This window comes from Myotis lucifugus, unplaced genomic scaffold, assembly GCF_000147115.1.
Source record: "Myotis lucifugus unplaced genomic scaffold, Myoluc2.0 scaffold_25, whole genome shotgun sequence".
In the NCBI taxonomy this organism is placed as follows: Eukaryota; Metazoa; Chordata; class Mammalia; order Chiroptera; family Vespertilionidae; genus Myotis; species Myotis lucifugus.
In genome coordinates this window covers 2,426,627-2,443,202 of record NW_005871073.1, presented here as the reverse complement: position 1 = coordinate 2,443,202, position 16,576 = coordinate 2,426,627, and the positions used below count along the sequence as shown (strand labels likewise).

At 40.0% G+C, this 16,576-nt stretch overlaps 2 protein-coding genes and 3 non-coding genes across 5 annotated transcripts in view; all 5 read right to left on the bottom strand.

Annotated features, from left to right (window-relative positions):
• MSH4 (mutS homolog 4) overlaps positions 1–3,301 on the bottom strand; it is a 70,209-nt gene extending 66,908 nt beyond the window's left edge. The window contains exon 1 of the mRNA XM_023751810.1: positions 3,067–3,301. Within this exon, the coding sequence (XP_023607578.1) occupies positions 3,067–3,301 (235 nt within the window). The remainder of the gene's footprint in view (positions 1–3,066) is intronic.
• A 2,420-nt stretch (positions 3,302–5,721) lies between these two features.
• RABGGTB (Rab geranylgeranyltransferase beta subunit) lies at positions 5,722–14,071 on the bottom strand. Its single transcript, XM_014453584.2, has 9 exons — positions 14,041–14,071; positions 12,467–12,574; positions 11,582–11,779; positions 10,924–11,029; positions 10,064–10,116; positions 9,869–9,979; positions 8,939–9,064; positions 6,666–6,815; positions 5,722–6,299 (listed from the first exon to the last, which is right to left on the bottom strand). The coding sequence occupies exons 1-9, from the start codon at positions 14,041–14,043 to the stop codon at positions 6,159–6,161; spliced, it is 996 nt and encodes a 331-aa protein (XP_014309070.2). The 5' UTR covers positions 14,044–14,071; the 3' UTR covers positions 5,722–6,158.
• LOC111825425 lies at positions 11,376–11,446 on the bottom strand. Its single transcript, XR_002828579.1, has one exon. It is a non-coding gene; the product is annotated as a small nucleolar RNA SNORD45 (small nucleolar RNA).
• Positions 12,249–12,330, bottom strand: LOC111825424. Its single transcript, XR_002828578.1, has one exon. It is a non-coding gene; the product is annotated as a small nucleolar RNA SNORD45 (small nucleolar RNA).
• Positions 12,689–12,767, bottom strand: LOC111825426. Its single transcript, XR_002828580.1, has one exon. It is a non-coding gene; the product is annotated as a small nucleolar RNA SNORD45 (small nucleolar RNA).
• Positions 14,072–16,576: the final 2,505 nt, after the last annotated feature.

Genomic DNA, 16,576 nt, shown 5'->3' with positions numbered 1-16,576 from the left:
AGGGGACACAGAATATTATTATGCTCAGATCCTAACATAACTCTTTGTGAGGATCAAAAATACCACATGCCTAATAAGGAGCTAGAACACAGTAGGTGCTCATTAATTAGTGACTGTTATTACTGTTGAAAATAAGTGTGTGAAAAGCAATTCATGAAGAGGGGAATTATACTGACAATGTGAACATGCATGCTGCTTTGGACAAACTTCATGTAGCCCAGTTAGGTTAGAAAATAGGGTCAATATAAATGATCTGCGATAGGCTGTAAAGACTGGAAAACAGACCCCAAAGGCCCTTGGTTGTCCTGTTAGAGTTTGACCTCATACCTGCAAATACAGAACCACTAATTTAAGTGTCAAGGGATATAAGATTTTCATTTCCCCTGACTCTGGTGACACTAAGCTTGGAAAAAGGAATGCTTAGGAGTTTGATGCAATAATTCAGATGTAAAATAATGCGGTTCTGTAATGGCACAGAAACAGAAAGGGACAGACATATTTGGAAGATAAACAGGACTATATTTGGATGTTGTGAGGGAATACTTGAATTGTTGAAGTCTTCTAAGTTTAAAAGATTTAGACAACCCAATGATTGAGATAAGGAGATGAATTCATTTATTCATATAGTGAGTATGAGGTGTCCACTGGTCCCTCACTAGAAACTCCTCCAGAGGACAGTCTGAAAGGAATTTGGAACATAGATGAAATCAGAGTTGTGGTAATCACATCCAAGTTGAAGTGGTCTAGGAAGAACTAAGGACAAACCAACAATTAGAAAACTCACAAAGGTGAGCACAGTTCTCTGGAAGACAAGAAAAAACTGGGAGTAGAGCCAAGAAAGTCAAATTAAGAGAATTCATGAAACACCAATCAGAAAGGATATATGCACCCCTATGTTCATAGCAGCACAATTCACCATAGCTAAGATTTGGAAACAGCCTAAGTGCCCATCAGCAGATGAGTGGATTAGAAAACTGTGGTACATCTACACAATGGAATACTACACTGCTTTAAAAAAGAAAGAACTCTTACCATTTGCAACAGCATGGATGGAACTGGAGAGCATTATGCTAAGTGAAATAAGCCAGTCAGAAAAAGATAAATACAAGATCTCACTCATTTATGGAATATAATGAACAACATAAACTGATGAACAAAACAGATCCAGAGACAGAGAAGCAGCGATCAGACTATCAAACCTCAGAGGGAAAGTAGGGGAGGGTGGGGGTAAGGGGGAGAGATCAACCAAAGAACTTGTATGCATGCATATAAGCCCAACCAATGGACACAGACAATAGGGGGATGAGAGCATGAGTGGGGTTGGGGGGGTTGGGGGTTAATGGGGGGATGAGGACACATATGTAATACCTTAATCAATAAAGAAATTACAGATTGAAGAAAAAAGAGAATTCATGAAAAGACTCATGAAAATCTAAATGTATAAAAGCCTAATATGCAAAGTGTCCCCTCAGGAGTTCGACCTACCAGGAGTTCGATCGCTCGCTATGACATGCACTGACCACCAGAGGGTGGCGTGGAACGAAGGAAGGCCCCAGCTGGTGGCCAGCAGCCACTAGGGACCCTACCTGTGCATGAATTTCTGGAACTGGGCCTCTAGTATTAAATACAGTGGAAAGGTCACAGGAGATGAAACTGAAAAGTGACCATTGGATTTGACATTTGTGAACTTACCATTAAGTTGCAATAGCATGTGAAAAAAAGTGATGGTTTTGCCATGGAGTGACCAAATATAAAACAAATGAGTTGAACTCACCTTGAAGGACATACATTTTGTAATATTAAACATACCATTAACCTGAATTAGATAAAATGTTAAGTTTAATATATTTTCATCACATCCTAGAAGGCTTGGAGACTTAAGTTCAGGAGCCAAGATGCTCACCATTCCTATCACCAAACTACATAAATTCCGTCATTTTGTCATACATAGCTGACCCTTGAACAAGGGTTTGAACTATGCAGGTCCTCCTTATACGTGGTTTGTGTTGGGTGTTTTTAAATAAATACTAGCAATGTATTTTCTCTTCCTTATGATTCTTTTTAATCCTCCCCGAGGATATTTTTCCATCGATTTTTTAAGTGTGGAAGAGAAAGGGAAAGGCAGAGAGAAATATCGATGTGAGAGAAACACATCCATTGGTTGCCTCCTGCAGGCTCCCTATGACCAGGGACCCAGCGGGAAGGAGCCTGCAACCGAGGTGCACGTTCTTGACAGGAATCGAACCCAGGACCCTTCAGTCCACAGGCCGGTGCTCTACCCACTGAGCCAAACTGGCTAGGGCTGATTTTCTTTCTTTTAAAAAAAAAATATATTTTATTGAATTTTTACAGAGAGGAAGGGAGAGGGATAGAGAGTTAGAAACATCGATGAGAGAGAAACATCGATTAGCTGCCTCCCACTGGGGATGTGCCCGCAACCCAGGTACATGCCCTTGACCGGAATCGAACCTGGGACCCCTCAGTCCGCAGGCCGACGCTCTATCTGCTGAGCCAAACCGGCTAGGGCTGATTTTCTTAATAACATTTTTTTTCCTCTAGCTTACTTTATTGTAAGAATACAGTATTAATACATACAAAATACACATTAATTTATTGTTTGTATTATTGGTGGTAAGGCTTTTCGGTCAACAGAAGGTTATTAGTATAAGTTTTGGGGGAGTCAGAAGTTACACAGGGATTTTCGATTGGGTGGGGCCGGTGGCCCTAACACCCACACACTTACACTGTTCCTTCAATGGCCAACTGGACTTTGGTGGGGGGCGGGGGGGGGGGGCGGTCGCGGGGAGGAGGGTCATTATACCGGACAGTTCAGTCTTCCCCGGGACTTAGCCATCCGCCATCACAGCCTTGTAATCAAACCAGTTTGGACCGTCAGCCTGTTAATCACTCTGACCATCACATTTCCAGGGCACCCGGTTCTCCTCCTCCAACCAAACCACTACTGAGATTTCTGCGCTAACTAACCACCAACCACCTCCCGGAGCCCCCGGGGGCTGCAGGCCGCCACCCGCGGCAATTCCCCCCACCTCTCCTTGCCTGGAGCGCGGGGAGCCGGCAGGGCGCTGGGCACAGGCCCCGGGAGGCTGCTGCTGCTGCTCCGGTCGCCCGCGGCCCCGGACGTGCCCCAGGGGGTGGAGGCAGAGGCCTTGGCTGAAGGGAGGCTCTGAGGGGTCTCCTGGAGTCCGAAATTGTAGCGGGGCCCTTGTGACCAAGGCTCCGCGGACGACTGGGAAGCCGCAGGGACCGAAGGCGAGGTGGATGAGATCTCCGGCCTCAGCATCCTCACACTCCGCAGGCACCGGGAGATTTCGGAAAGACCCTTAGCCCACGGACAGAGCAACGTGGCCCAGGGACAGAAGCGACGCAGGAAAAGGCGGGAGGGCAGCGCGCAGGGCGCAGAGCGGCAGGGCGCAGGCGCAGAGCCGCAGGGCGCAGGCGCAGAGAAGCAGGGCGCAGGCGCCCAGGACTCCAGCTTGCCGCATGGGCACGTCTTTCCCCCATCCGCACCTAAGTACTCCCAGTGGTTTCCAAGCCCATCACCTCCCACAGGATTTGGTTATGAGCTTTAATCTGAAGTACAGCCCTCCTCAACCTGCAGGTTATCACTTGAACGGAATTTATGGCTCACCAATGACCATTAGTTTGCCTCATTCTTCATTTCCCTCATCCCAAGGCCTAATTTAGTATTTCCCACATACTCCCAAACACATTCGCTTCTTAGAAATATGATTTTGTTGATTTTAGAGAGGAAGGTAAGGGAAAGGGAAACATTGATGAGAGAACAATCAATTGGCTGACTCCTGCACGCCCCCTACTGGGCATGGAGCCCCAAACCCAGGCAAGTGTCCTGACCAGGAATCAAACCTGTGACCTGTTGGTGCATGGGGTCAGTGCCCAACTGAGCCACACCAGCCAGGGCCACACTAGCTTCCTTTTTTTTTAAATATATTTTATTGATTTTTTACAGAGAGGAAGAGAGAGAGATAGAGAGTTAGAAACATCGATCAGCTGCCTCCTGAACACTCCCCACTGGAGATGTGCCCGCAACCAAGGTACATGCCCTTGACCGGAATCAAACCTGGGACCTTTCAGTCCGCAGGCCGATGCTCTATCCACTGAGCCAAACCGGTTACGGCTAGCTTCCTTTTAATGCTCTCATTTGATAGTACAACACATCTAACATTGGTCTTGTGGCTAATACAGGAAAGAGCCATTAACCTTACTGCATAAGCATCCACAAGACTGTTATCCTTCAACCATTAAGAAATAGGAACCAGGCAAACAATGGATCTCTCTTGGGAGAGATTTAACAACAGCTCCCAATCTCAATTTCTACTACTGTGCTTTCACACAGGTAATTTAGTTAGGAGCAAATTACAAAATTTCAAACTATATCTTCTCAACAAATAACCTTTGGGAAATTAAGTTCTGTATCTGTTCAGTTTTCATGAATATGGAAATAGTACCATAGCTTTATAGAAATTATAGGATTGAAAAAAAAAGTAAAATACTCTGGATACCATTAGATATTCCTTTAAAACATTATTGAATTCATTCAATTAACTATAATAAATCAGATATTCACAGCATAGTCCACCCATATGCAGTGGCCATAGACATCGATTCTTCAAAAATACCATTTGAATAAGCTGTTCCATCCAATGACCTCCAAGCTTTCAGAAAGACTAGTGAATTATCAAATGCTATTGGACACTCAAAAAAATCTAATGTAAAATTGACACTGATCAATGTGTTAAGTGAACCATCATTACTTGTGCCAAGCCAGTTCAGCCAAGGGTTCAAAAGGCTGAGTGAGGGCGGTGAAGGATGAAGAAATGACAGAGAAAAAGCTGAGTCTAGGTGGATCTTCCTGTGCCTGGCTGAGGCCACAGAGAGAGAGATCCAGAGGCAAGCTGAGCCTTTATTTTATAGCCAGAGGTAAACAAGGTAGTGGTCACCATAGTTACTTACAATGTTCTTGTTTCACTTGTTTTGGCAGCACTTGCTACATCTCCCTCAGCCCATTAACTTCTGATAAGATCTAAGGAGCGTCATAAGGTCAAGCCTAATTATGCCAAGGACTGTACCCTCTAAGCTGGGACTTGTTTGTGGCTTTGCCAGCAGGTCAGTCGAGGCTTAACCCTATAGCTGTGCCCTACAATTACTCATGTGGAAAACTACTCCTAAAATGACTAGTACACAAGATATTGCAACATGTTTAAAACAGATTTCAACTGCCAAGAAAAATGTTCATAGCATGCTCTCCCTCCTGGGAGTAGGCCTGCCTTTCACCTCCCATCCCTGGCACATCACTTTGACCTTCCTCACTTCTAAGCTCCAGGGACCCTTCCTTTGCATCTATAACTTATTTCCGAAGTCCATTTCTTCCATAAATTACTTCTACTTCTGTGATCTTACAAATGTTCTTAAAAATACCTTATTTTCACCAAGAATGCAAGACAGGAAATATAGTCTATCTGAAAACACATATACAAAAATATTATAGTAACTATCTCCTGTTTCCTTATTGGGAGGGTGGGGGAAGCAAACCCTTTGGTAGTCAGTAGCTGGCATTCTGACATAAAATGTTAAAAATCAGCATAAAGTGTAGCCCAGATATCAATCATATTCTAAGATGGTGAACTGTCATTTACCAAAATTACTCTGTGACCAACTCAGAATAACCATAAGCCTATGAAATAACTCCCAAATTTCAAGTTTATTTCACTTTGTGCATCTTTTAATTCATGTGGGGCATATCAATATTTAATCAGTTAACAATTTCATTGACATAGACCAATTTACATGAACTATCATTACATAACATGGAGGGAGCACATGGGAAAATCAAGTCAAATACAAGACTTCATTAACTAGCGTTATTACTCTTAGGGAAATTTAAATACATTGAAGTATAAACAAAATATTGTATTCAGAATGACAGCATTCTATAAGAAAAGCAAAAGCTGAAGATAGGCCTTTATTTTACAATATGTATACTTATATAATTTATTAAAATTATCACAATCACAACTCATATATAAAATATTAACAGTCATTTTTAAGTATGACAAGCACTTCAAAAACAGAAATTTTAGGATGACAAAATTATACTAAGCAACTTTGCATCAATGAACCTAGCTCACTAGTTCAGGCTGAATATTCATTCTCCTAAGTACTTCTTCAGGCATGCAAAAAACAGGATTAACAGGTTTAATTTGTTCTTCTCCCAAAAGTGACAATCCAGCAATTCCAAATAAAGTATGAAAAGGATCTACCTATAAAAAAATGAGAATTCAGATTATTAGAAAACAAAAACTTCTAAAACCCTGCTTCTGAACGATGGCTATAGTGGAGCCCACTGTATTTTCTCTACTTGAATATATGCTTCAAGTTCTCGTAATAAAAATGGCTTCAAATTGTGATGTTAACCATGCACTATTTTGGAAATGTCATGAGAAATTTCTGCAAACTTGTTTTACTATTCTTTGCAGTCTCAAAAATTACCAAAAAAAAGCATACTGCTTTCAAAGCAACACTAGGAAATACCATCTATTTCTAAGTCTGGAATAGCTTAGAACCACAAAAGTAATGGAAAACACTGAAATGTAATTGTTACGTGACTATGTCAGAAATGTACTTGCCATATCTCCTGGTCTGTCTGCAAATCCTCCAGTTTCTTCATCTTGACACGCTAAGATGAAACTGCGCAGTTTCTCTCGATCAATCCAATGAAGCCTTCCTATTATCTTTAGGGAAGCCAACACCCACCATGAATAGCATACATCTGGTAACTAGGAGAGAAAAAAACCACAAAGTTGCCACAATTTTTATTCTCTAGTCCACTTGGGTTGGGATGGGGAGGAATCAAGGACTATACTGACATGCAGTATTTGAAATGCTGAAATTCATTAACATAACTGCTTAGAATTAAAGAAAATCACTGGAAAAGACCAAATACTCCAATTCATAGAAAGGCATGCTATGTGTTTCAGTACTTTGTGGGGAAAAAAAGAGAAAAAAAACCATCTACTTTTATTTCTTCTGCAATGAATGCCTAACTCAGTCCCTTACTCAAATAGCTGGTAGTAAGATGAAATCTATGATGATGGATATTGCATATCCCCAAGAAGAGCATTTTCAACAAGTACTCCCCAGGTAGTGGATAGATCTGCTTAAAAATCACCTGAAGCCTGGCCCCTCAAAATACAATTTAAGAAATTCAAGAGCCCAGCTGGCGTGGTTCAGTGGTTGAGCATATGAACCAGGAGGTCATGGTTTGATTCCAGGTCAGGGCACATGCCCGGGCTATGGGCTCGATACTCAATGGGTCACATGCAGGATACGGCCAGTCAATGATTCTCTGTCATCACTGATGTTTCTATCTCTATTTTCCTTCCTCTCTGAAATCAATAAAAATATATATATTTTTTTAAAAAAGGCGCAGAAGACACCACCTGAGGCTGAATACAATCTTCAATAAGATCCTTGGGTAAATCATTCACATGATGGCCAGAGGAGAAGGGAGGCAAAAGGAGAAAAAAATGGGGGCACCTATAATAGCCAACAATAAAGAAAAACATTGTCCTACATTGTTAAAATGCTGGTTCCTGTTAACTGCCACTCCGAATTGTTTAAAGTTGCCCAGGTTTTCCATAGGACCTTAACTAGAAACCACCTGTGGTTATTTCCCTACCCCACTCACCCCCAACTTATTAGAAATATCAAGCAAACAAAAGTGATAAAAGCACTATGCACCTATAATATATTTTTAGGGTTAGGACTCAGCAAACTATAGCTTAAGTCAAATCTAGACTACCACCAAATAGTTTACATGTGTAGTTTTAAAAATGTTCGACAGAAAAATCATATGAAGCACAAAATGTACCCATAATTTTATTGCAACAGAGCCATGTCCATAATCTTACTGTCTATGGAAGCATTTGCTCTTTGGGCAGCAACAAGACCATAAACTACAAAGCTGAAAATATTTACTATCTGGCCCTTAAAGACCCAATTTAGAGCTTAATGTGTGTGATCTAAACAAAACTGAACTTAAGAAAAATTAATTCCCTTCTTCCAAATCCAAGTGTCAAAAATTAAAGGTTTTTCTTTTTTTGGGGGGTGGGGTGGGGGGAGAGATAATAAAAATATTGAATAAAAAGTTTTAGCAATTAAAAAAATATCTCTTTGGCTTGGCAAATCCATTGTCCCTTCACACCCATAAATCAACGTAGAAGAAGTTTCTACACTAGATGAATGTGTTCACTTAACAGTAGTCTGGCTCCCAGACATACACCATTTAATGCATGAATTATTCCCTGGTATATACCCAGAAATTAAAAGGTTTGAAGAATTAGCTTCATTTCAATGCCTGAGAAATGCAAGGCCTTGAGAAGGATGAGGGAGGAAAGATCCACTCAGAATTCAGATTATGTGTGAACATAAACATATTTTAAAGCTAAGAATATTTGCCATTTTTGTATTCTCCTTTAGACAATTCAAGAATTTACTTCAGGATAGGGAAAACCAAAAGACATAAACTTATAAAACAAGCATCAGAAGGCACCATGCACATCTTTTCTTCAAAAGTGTATTTTAGATACAGAGGAACTTATGCATATTACTAAGTGAAAGAAGCAATTCTATATAATGCCAACTATATGCATTCTGGAAAAAGCAAAACTAAAGTTAGTAAAAAGATCAGTGTTTCCCAGGGATCTGGGGGAGGACAGAGGGGTGAATAGGCAAAGTACAGGGCCTTTTTTTTTTCATGGTACAACAGAAAAATTATAATGAACGGAAGATAAAAAGCTAACTATCGATTTACAAGAGCAATATTAAAAAAGTTAAAATAAAACAGCACTCACTAAAGTTATAAAGCTGTTAGAACACAATGTATCTTCTGAAACAATACCTTCTCTGGCCTTCCATTCAGTCCACCTGAAGGTAACTGCCGTTCACAAAGCCACCACCCAAGTAAATCAGAGTTTACTTGGTGCAACTGATTAGTAATAGCCAGGAATCCTGTGCAACAATAGATCTAAAATTACAGACATAAAGTACAGGTGTATAATAATCTGCAATAAGTGATAAAAACTACTCAATTAAAACTCCATTTTATGTCTAAAAATTTCCTGACAATTGAACATGGAAATATCACATAATTATTTGGAAAAAAAAAAAAAACAGAAAAAAAACACCTAAGCATACTCAAATAGTATTCACCTAAGCATACTATTACTAGGATCAAATTTTGCAAAGAAATACTATTGTCAAAAGTTCTCTATGACTAAGATACTATTTTATTTCACAACTATTTATATGTATACAATGTTCTCTGGCATAGCAAATATAGGAACAAGCTGCTTTCAGTTATTTAGTTAAAAACTAATGGAGCCCAGGCCAGGTAGCTCAGTTGGTTAGAGCACTGTAATCTGGATACACCCAGGTTTGAGGTTCAATCCCTGGACAGGGCACATAGAAGAATCAACCAATGAATGCAAATCAGTTTCTCTCTCTCCCTTCCTCTTCCATATATATATATATATATATATATATATATATATATATATATATATATATAAACACTAATGGAAAATCAAAATGTATTTTTGGTGATTATAAACCTACTTATGTTTGACTGGGTCGGAGTGTTTCACCAGCAGGTGAATGTACATAAAGCAAACTATTGTAAAAAAAAATAAAAAGGCCTTCCTTAATCAGCAATTAATCAACTATAATGTAACATCCCACATTATATTACCTTTGGTCAAATTAACTTCACTCATATTTAACAAACACTAAAATTGCTATTAACATATTTTAATCTGCATTAGTGAATTACCTGCCCAGCATGGGACTCAGAACCTGGCCTACAACCAAATCCACCATCAAAGTTCATACACGATAAAACAAATTCAATTGCCTTTTCCACATTAATAGCATCCAGCTTCCCCTATAAACAAACAAAAAACAATGCCTATAAATTCCAGAGTAACCATGGGCACTAATTAATTCCAATACAATAGTCATAACTTACCAATAGAGCCAAAGTTGCCACAGCACAAAAAGAGAATCTTGTATCAATTTCTCCTAAAAATAAAAGGAATCAAACCAAAACTTAAGTGTTACTATACGCTTCAGATCATAACATACACAAGTTATTCTGTACAATTACTATGGTTAAAACTTAAAATTTACTTGTAGGTCTCCAGAAGGAAAGCTAAATCTAAAGTGAAATCATTTTACTTCTAAGAAAACTAAGATCTAGAAAAATGCTTTGACAAAATACAGCAAATTATCTAGAGTTGTTTACACAGTACCCAGAGAGGGAAGGTAATAATTAACAGAGCCAAAAGGACTAGTTAGTTTCTAATAATAATGAACTTACCCTATTACATATAAGTAGATTTTCACATCCCATGAAGCAGCTGGTCTCTCCGGCCTGCACTGTATTCAGCCCTGAAGTAGAGATTATCTAATTTATCAAGTAAAATACTATTCCCTCCCTCCACTCAAATACTCAGTAAGTTTGTAAAGTTTTTATCATCTTTCCCTTGCCAGTAAGCAGTTTTTTAAGAACTTTACAAACCCACCAAATATTGGGGGGACAAAATTTCACCTACCTTATCTTTTAGACTGACCCCCTCTGTTCCAGTGCTCCTGTAGGCTGACATAACTAGCTCAGTGCATGCTGGAACTTCCAGCAGACTATTAACTCCAGTTAGACCAGCTGCTTAGTGGGACCTGAAAAGATGAAAAACTTTTTAAAAAACTTCTTATAAATTAGCAAAGTCTCCAATTAACTGTACTTAAAAATATGCAGCAAAGCTTATTACAATAAACACCATAACATTTTAAGATTGGTATATTTGGTAGAATGAATTAAAATGACATTACCCCAAATATCTCCAGCAAAAGAACCATCTTCTTTCTGTAGACTCTGAACATATTCCACAACTTTATTTACGTCAATAACATTAATACTATCATACAGAGTAAGAATCTGTAACAAAAAAAAGTTAAATACATCTTCAACCCTAATTGATTCTAATGTTCTTCTTCAACTGTCTTTTAAGTCAAGCAAGCATGTCCTTTTATCTAGGAATATTATAAACTTTTCTCAAACATGCAAAGTATCTTCTATGCAATAAAATTATAGGTATTAAAATCCAAACTTCTAAAAGCATTTTTTCTACATATAAATTATAACTTAAAATTTTAACTCTTAAATAGTCTAACTTATGTAGACTTTAAACCCTTATTTGTGGGATCTTCAATATGAAAATTAAAACATTTAATGCCACCTTGTGATTTCCCAAATATTTACATAACTAAACCTTTTACCATCCAAGGTCTCAGTGTAATTTAGAATTTGCATCAACTTTGAATTCAGCTAATACATGCCATCACATCATTGACCTTGTTAAAAAGACTTCATTTGCAAAACTTAGGGTAACTTTTTGACATACTCATTTTATTACTTTCCTGGTTTCAAATTTCCCCTCAGGTTAAGAGCATACACTACCAAGATTGCCAAATTTTAATCAGTATTTACCTGGACAGCACTCAGAGTGTACAAAAGATGAGGATCATGTCCAATACTAGCACTTATTCCACCACACTCGTGTTGACATGACTTAATAAATGCCAGAATTTCTTCTTTATTCATGCGATTTAGTTGTCCCATGAGATCCATTACAGTCAGACCCCAATAGACGCCACTCATTCTCAAGTACTCAGACATACAGTACTCCTAAAATACACAATTACTTTAATGTGTCAGTTTGAATTCATGCTGGGTCAGAAACCAAACATATAAACATTTAATCCTATCAATGATAAGTTTAAATTTGTGGCTCTCAAATTTGGGGGACAGAAGTTCCACTATCTGAGAAGCGTATGATAAACTCACTTGTGACTGACCAAACAGGGCTTTAACCAGAAGAGTAAATGAGAAGACCTACTTTTTTTTAAGTTCGGGGAGAACATTTCTTTCAGAGTACCTACATCGTATTTAATGACTCCATAATGACATGGTTATGGGAACATATTACTTTAAGTCAAGAATTTATCAATACTAGGTATTTTCCATGGTAATCCAGCTGTTGAGACACTAAAGGGAAAAATATTTACTTTCAGGTGAGCTGCTCACTACTTTATTCAAAGATCGTCCCAGAGAAAAATTATTCTATAATGTTTAAAACTCAAGGTAAAAGTTTTTCAAGGTCTCAGAGTAATTCTAGAGCTAGTGTTATTACACATCAGCTGTAAATTCAGATAATACATGCCAACACATCATTGACCTTGAAAGTATTGCCTCAACTACAAAAGTAGAAATTTATTCTGTACTTCAAACCTCTTAGAATGGGCCATAAATACTGACCCACTGACTGCTTATGGAGAATAGACTTTGAAACTTTCAACATAAAACCATACATACATAATCATCTTTCTTTGAGCCATAGGATGCAATATAATCTGCATGCTTCTCCAGTAAGAGGGTGTCAGGCGCATCTGACTTGATGGTAACATCCTTCTGTGGTGTGCCCTTTCAAAATTAAAAGTAGTGATTTCATAAACGTTTACCTTTCAATGTCTGACCCCAGGGCACATTCAATACACCTCGGAACTTGAAGCCCTTGTAATGATTCAGGTTATTTTTCAGGTCTCAGAGTAATTCTAGAGCTAAAGTAGTCGTAATCAACTTTAGATTCAGAATACATGCCGGCTCATCATAGACCCAAAAAATGACCTTTATCGATTGCTTATCTTTCCCTTAAAGAGTAAAATAATCGCTGAAACCGGTTTGGCTCAGTGGATAGAGCGTCAGCCTGCGGACTGAAAGGTCCCAGGTTCGATTCCGGTCAAGGGCATGTACCTTGGTTGCGGGCACATCCCCAGTGGGAGATGTGCAGGAGGCAGCTGATCGATGTTTCTCTCTCATCGATGTTTCTAACTCTCTATCTCTCTCCCTTCCTCTCTGTAAAAAATCAATAAAAATATTTAAAAAAAAAAAAGAGTAAAATAATCACCACGGAGTATCAACGCTCACAAATTCAGGGCAAGTTATGGTTTACATGTGGCAATAAGCAAGCAGATGCATTAACATACCTAACTGGACAATAACTTGCAATTGTTATTTAATGCAATTTTATTAATCTAGAAACTCGGTTTCAAAGCACTTTCTACGCACCCAAGTTATTCCATTGCTTAAGCAGTCCCTTTAGCCCTATGCTCTCCAGCTTTCGTCAGTTTCTGAATTTCTAACAAGCCCCCAGGTGATGAGAATGCTGGTCTAATTCTCCCCATTATCTAGAACTTCGTGACTGACACTGAATTGTATTCATTTTTAAGTAGGTCATGACGATTACTAAAAAGAAGTTAGTGCCCTGACCGGTTTGGCTCCGTGGATAGAGCGTCGGCCTGCGGACTCAAGGGTCCCAGGTTCGATTCCGGTCAAGGGCATGTACCTTGGTTGCGGGCACATCCCCAGTAGGGAGTGTGCAGGAGGCGGCTGATCAATGTTTCTCTCTCATCGATGTTTCTAACTCTCTATCCCTCTCCCTTCCTCTCTGTAAAAAAATCAATGATATATTTTTAAAAAGTTAGTAAATTTCTTCCAAATTCCATTTAAAATTTACCACCTTACCAGTCACGATTCTGAAGATTGAGCCACTAAATACATATGTATAGAGAAGGAAAAAAGCAGCGCCTACGTGGTCTGGTTTTGTGGGATTAAAAAATCGGGCCTTTGAATCCCGAGGCCCGCCCGACAGGAAGCCTGCAGAAAATGACAGGCGGCAACCGCGCCCGCGAGGTCTGCAGGAAACGCTGAGGAATATTTCATTTCAGCCTTTCTGAGCTCTCAAGAAACCTCCCAAGGCCCGTGGCTTAACCTAACCATCCTCCAACACCTGCTAAGCCACACTACAATCACTGAGCGGCTAAATACTACGCTGTGCGGCCTCCTCCCCGACCCAGCGAGACTGCAGCGAAAAGCGCAGCCACACTCACCATGTCTGAGAGCGAAAAGAGAACTGAGCCCGTGGGAGGGTGTAGTTAATAGGCTCGCGCATGCGCAGAGGCACCCCTCAGGTCCCCTCCGCCGCCCGACATAGTTGACTAAGCTCCCGCCTGTCCCATTGGCTACACTAGGACCCCACCAACTGCTTATAGCTGTCTTTGCTGCCTGTGCTCAAAGGCTTTGCCTCCCCCGCGCCACCACCACCCCACCACCCCTGTTTACTAATCTCATAATCCTATCGTTTGGTCTAAAATAGTTTTAAGTAATACTCTCTCAATTACTTTTTTAAAAAATATATATTTTATTGATTTTTTTACAGAGAGAAAGGGAGAGGGATAGAGTTAGAAACATTGATCACCTGCCTCCTGCACACTCCCTACTGGGGATATGCCCGCAACCAAGGTACATGCCGTTGACCTGAATCGAACCTGGGACCCTTAGAGTCCGCAGGCTGATGCTCTATCCACTGAGCCAAACCGGTTATGGCTCAATTACTTTTTAAAAAAACTCTTTTCCCCCAATTGACCTCTCTCCCACCCACCCACCACCCATCCCCGCTAATCCCCCCTTTAAGACATCATTTGCTCCTAAGGCTCTTTGAACTCTGAAGATCTGAAATGGCTAGTGCTTAGTAAGTTCTTGCATGCAGTAAGTGTTCATTGTTTGCGGTGACTATTAATGAAATGTTCCTGTCCCCCTCCAATTTGCCTTGTCCATTCAGGGTCCAGCTCCTCACTTCTTCAGGAAGTGCTAATAGCAGAAGTATTTGTAAATTACTTTAGAAAAAGGAAACATCCCTAAGCCTTTTAAGAATTTTCCACAGAATTCATATTTGTTGTGCTTTCTTAGGTCTACTACTTAAGCATTTTTGAGCACTCATTCAAAAAAAATTGGCACGCCCTCCCATGAAAATGCATTGCATTTGTTAGGGTCAGAAATATAATATTGGGGACTAGCTATTAGTTATAAGAAATAAAATGAGAACTATTAATCATGCTCTGTTAACCATGATGGTTTTGTTCTGATTAAAGAAAGCGCATTCCAAGCTGACTGGAAATTGTATGCCCTGGGACATGGGAGCTGACATTGGCATGCAGTCCATCCTCCTGTCTTGAGAACTGCCTGTCATGGAAAGATTTACAACCTCCTGGCTGAAACAATCTATTCCTGGAGGCACCTGTTCTTTGCAAACCCCAGCCCCTATTACCTGTAATCTAGTCCGACGGCATCCAGAGGTACCTGCCTTCTATGACCACCTACCTCCCCACACCCCAGTCCACATGACTTGTAACCTGTAATGATCATCCTGTGCCAATTTTCCCATACCTGTAATTCCCACTTTCCCACATAATCTTTGTCCTTCTACTCAATATAAGCAGCTGGCTTATAGTGGGGTGCAGAGCATATTTTTGTGGATGACCTGCAGCTCTCCCATACTGCTGGCATTATTGGAATAAACGCTCATATATGATTCAACCATGTCTCTGCTTAGTCGGCTCAAGTCGTGACAGGCAGCCCGGAGCCCTTGGTTGTCAGTTTGCACATTCAGTAGCGATTTGGAGAAGGGTTCTGCACAGTGACATCCATAACTGAGAATGTTGAATCAACAATGATAGCTTTCATTGTTCCTCCCTTTAATTTTGTTGATATTTCCATTTATAGTTTGAGGCTCCATTATTAAATGCATGCAAGTTTATAGCTCTCTATTTCTGGTGATTTTAGCCTTTTGTCATTAAATCAGATGTGGGAGGAGTGACCAAGGGAGAGGGGGCAGTGTTCAGATCTCCTTGGTAAAGCAATGTTTAAAATAAGAATAATACAAGCATCAGATCCAAAGAGTAAGATTAAGATCGAGTCAATAATTGCTGAAGGAATGAAAAATAAGCCACAATTCCTATTTTATAAATTTATTCAAAAATATGTATTGGATGCCAAATATTAACCTAGGTTCTGGGAAACAATGGTGAACAAAATGGAAATATTTTTAGGTGTGGGTGACCAGACTGAAGGGGGCCTTTTGCCTGTGCTCCTCAAAGCCCAATAAGATATGAACAAGAGTTTGCAGCCAAGAAAGTAAAGATTGATTCAGGTGCCATACCTGAAGTCCCAGGTAGCTCATACTCAAATACCTGGCTTTCTGATGGCTTCTAGAGGATAGGTTATAAAGGGAAACAATCATTAATCATGGTGACTAAGGGAGTTAGGGTCCTGGTCAGGGTCCTGGCCTCTACTGATTGGTCAGCCCTAGAGTGGTGGGGGGGCAGGGGGGGTAGTTGATCACTGCATCGGGTCCTGATGTCAACCATGGCATTACTGAGTCTGGTTTCACAAGCATGTGGTCAGTCAGTGGGGTTGTTCTGGAGCTGAAACTCAACTGAGGCCTAGATGTTTTCTCTAGTTTGGCCAGTTTCTCTGTGGTCAACAAACCTGAGGCTTTGTTCCTAAAACTACTGGATGCTGACCAGAACCTCTTTGGCTTAATGATTAAGCAAGGGAAAGGGAGGGAGGTGAGTCAGGGTTTTAGGT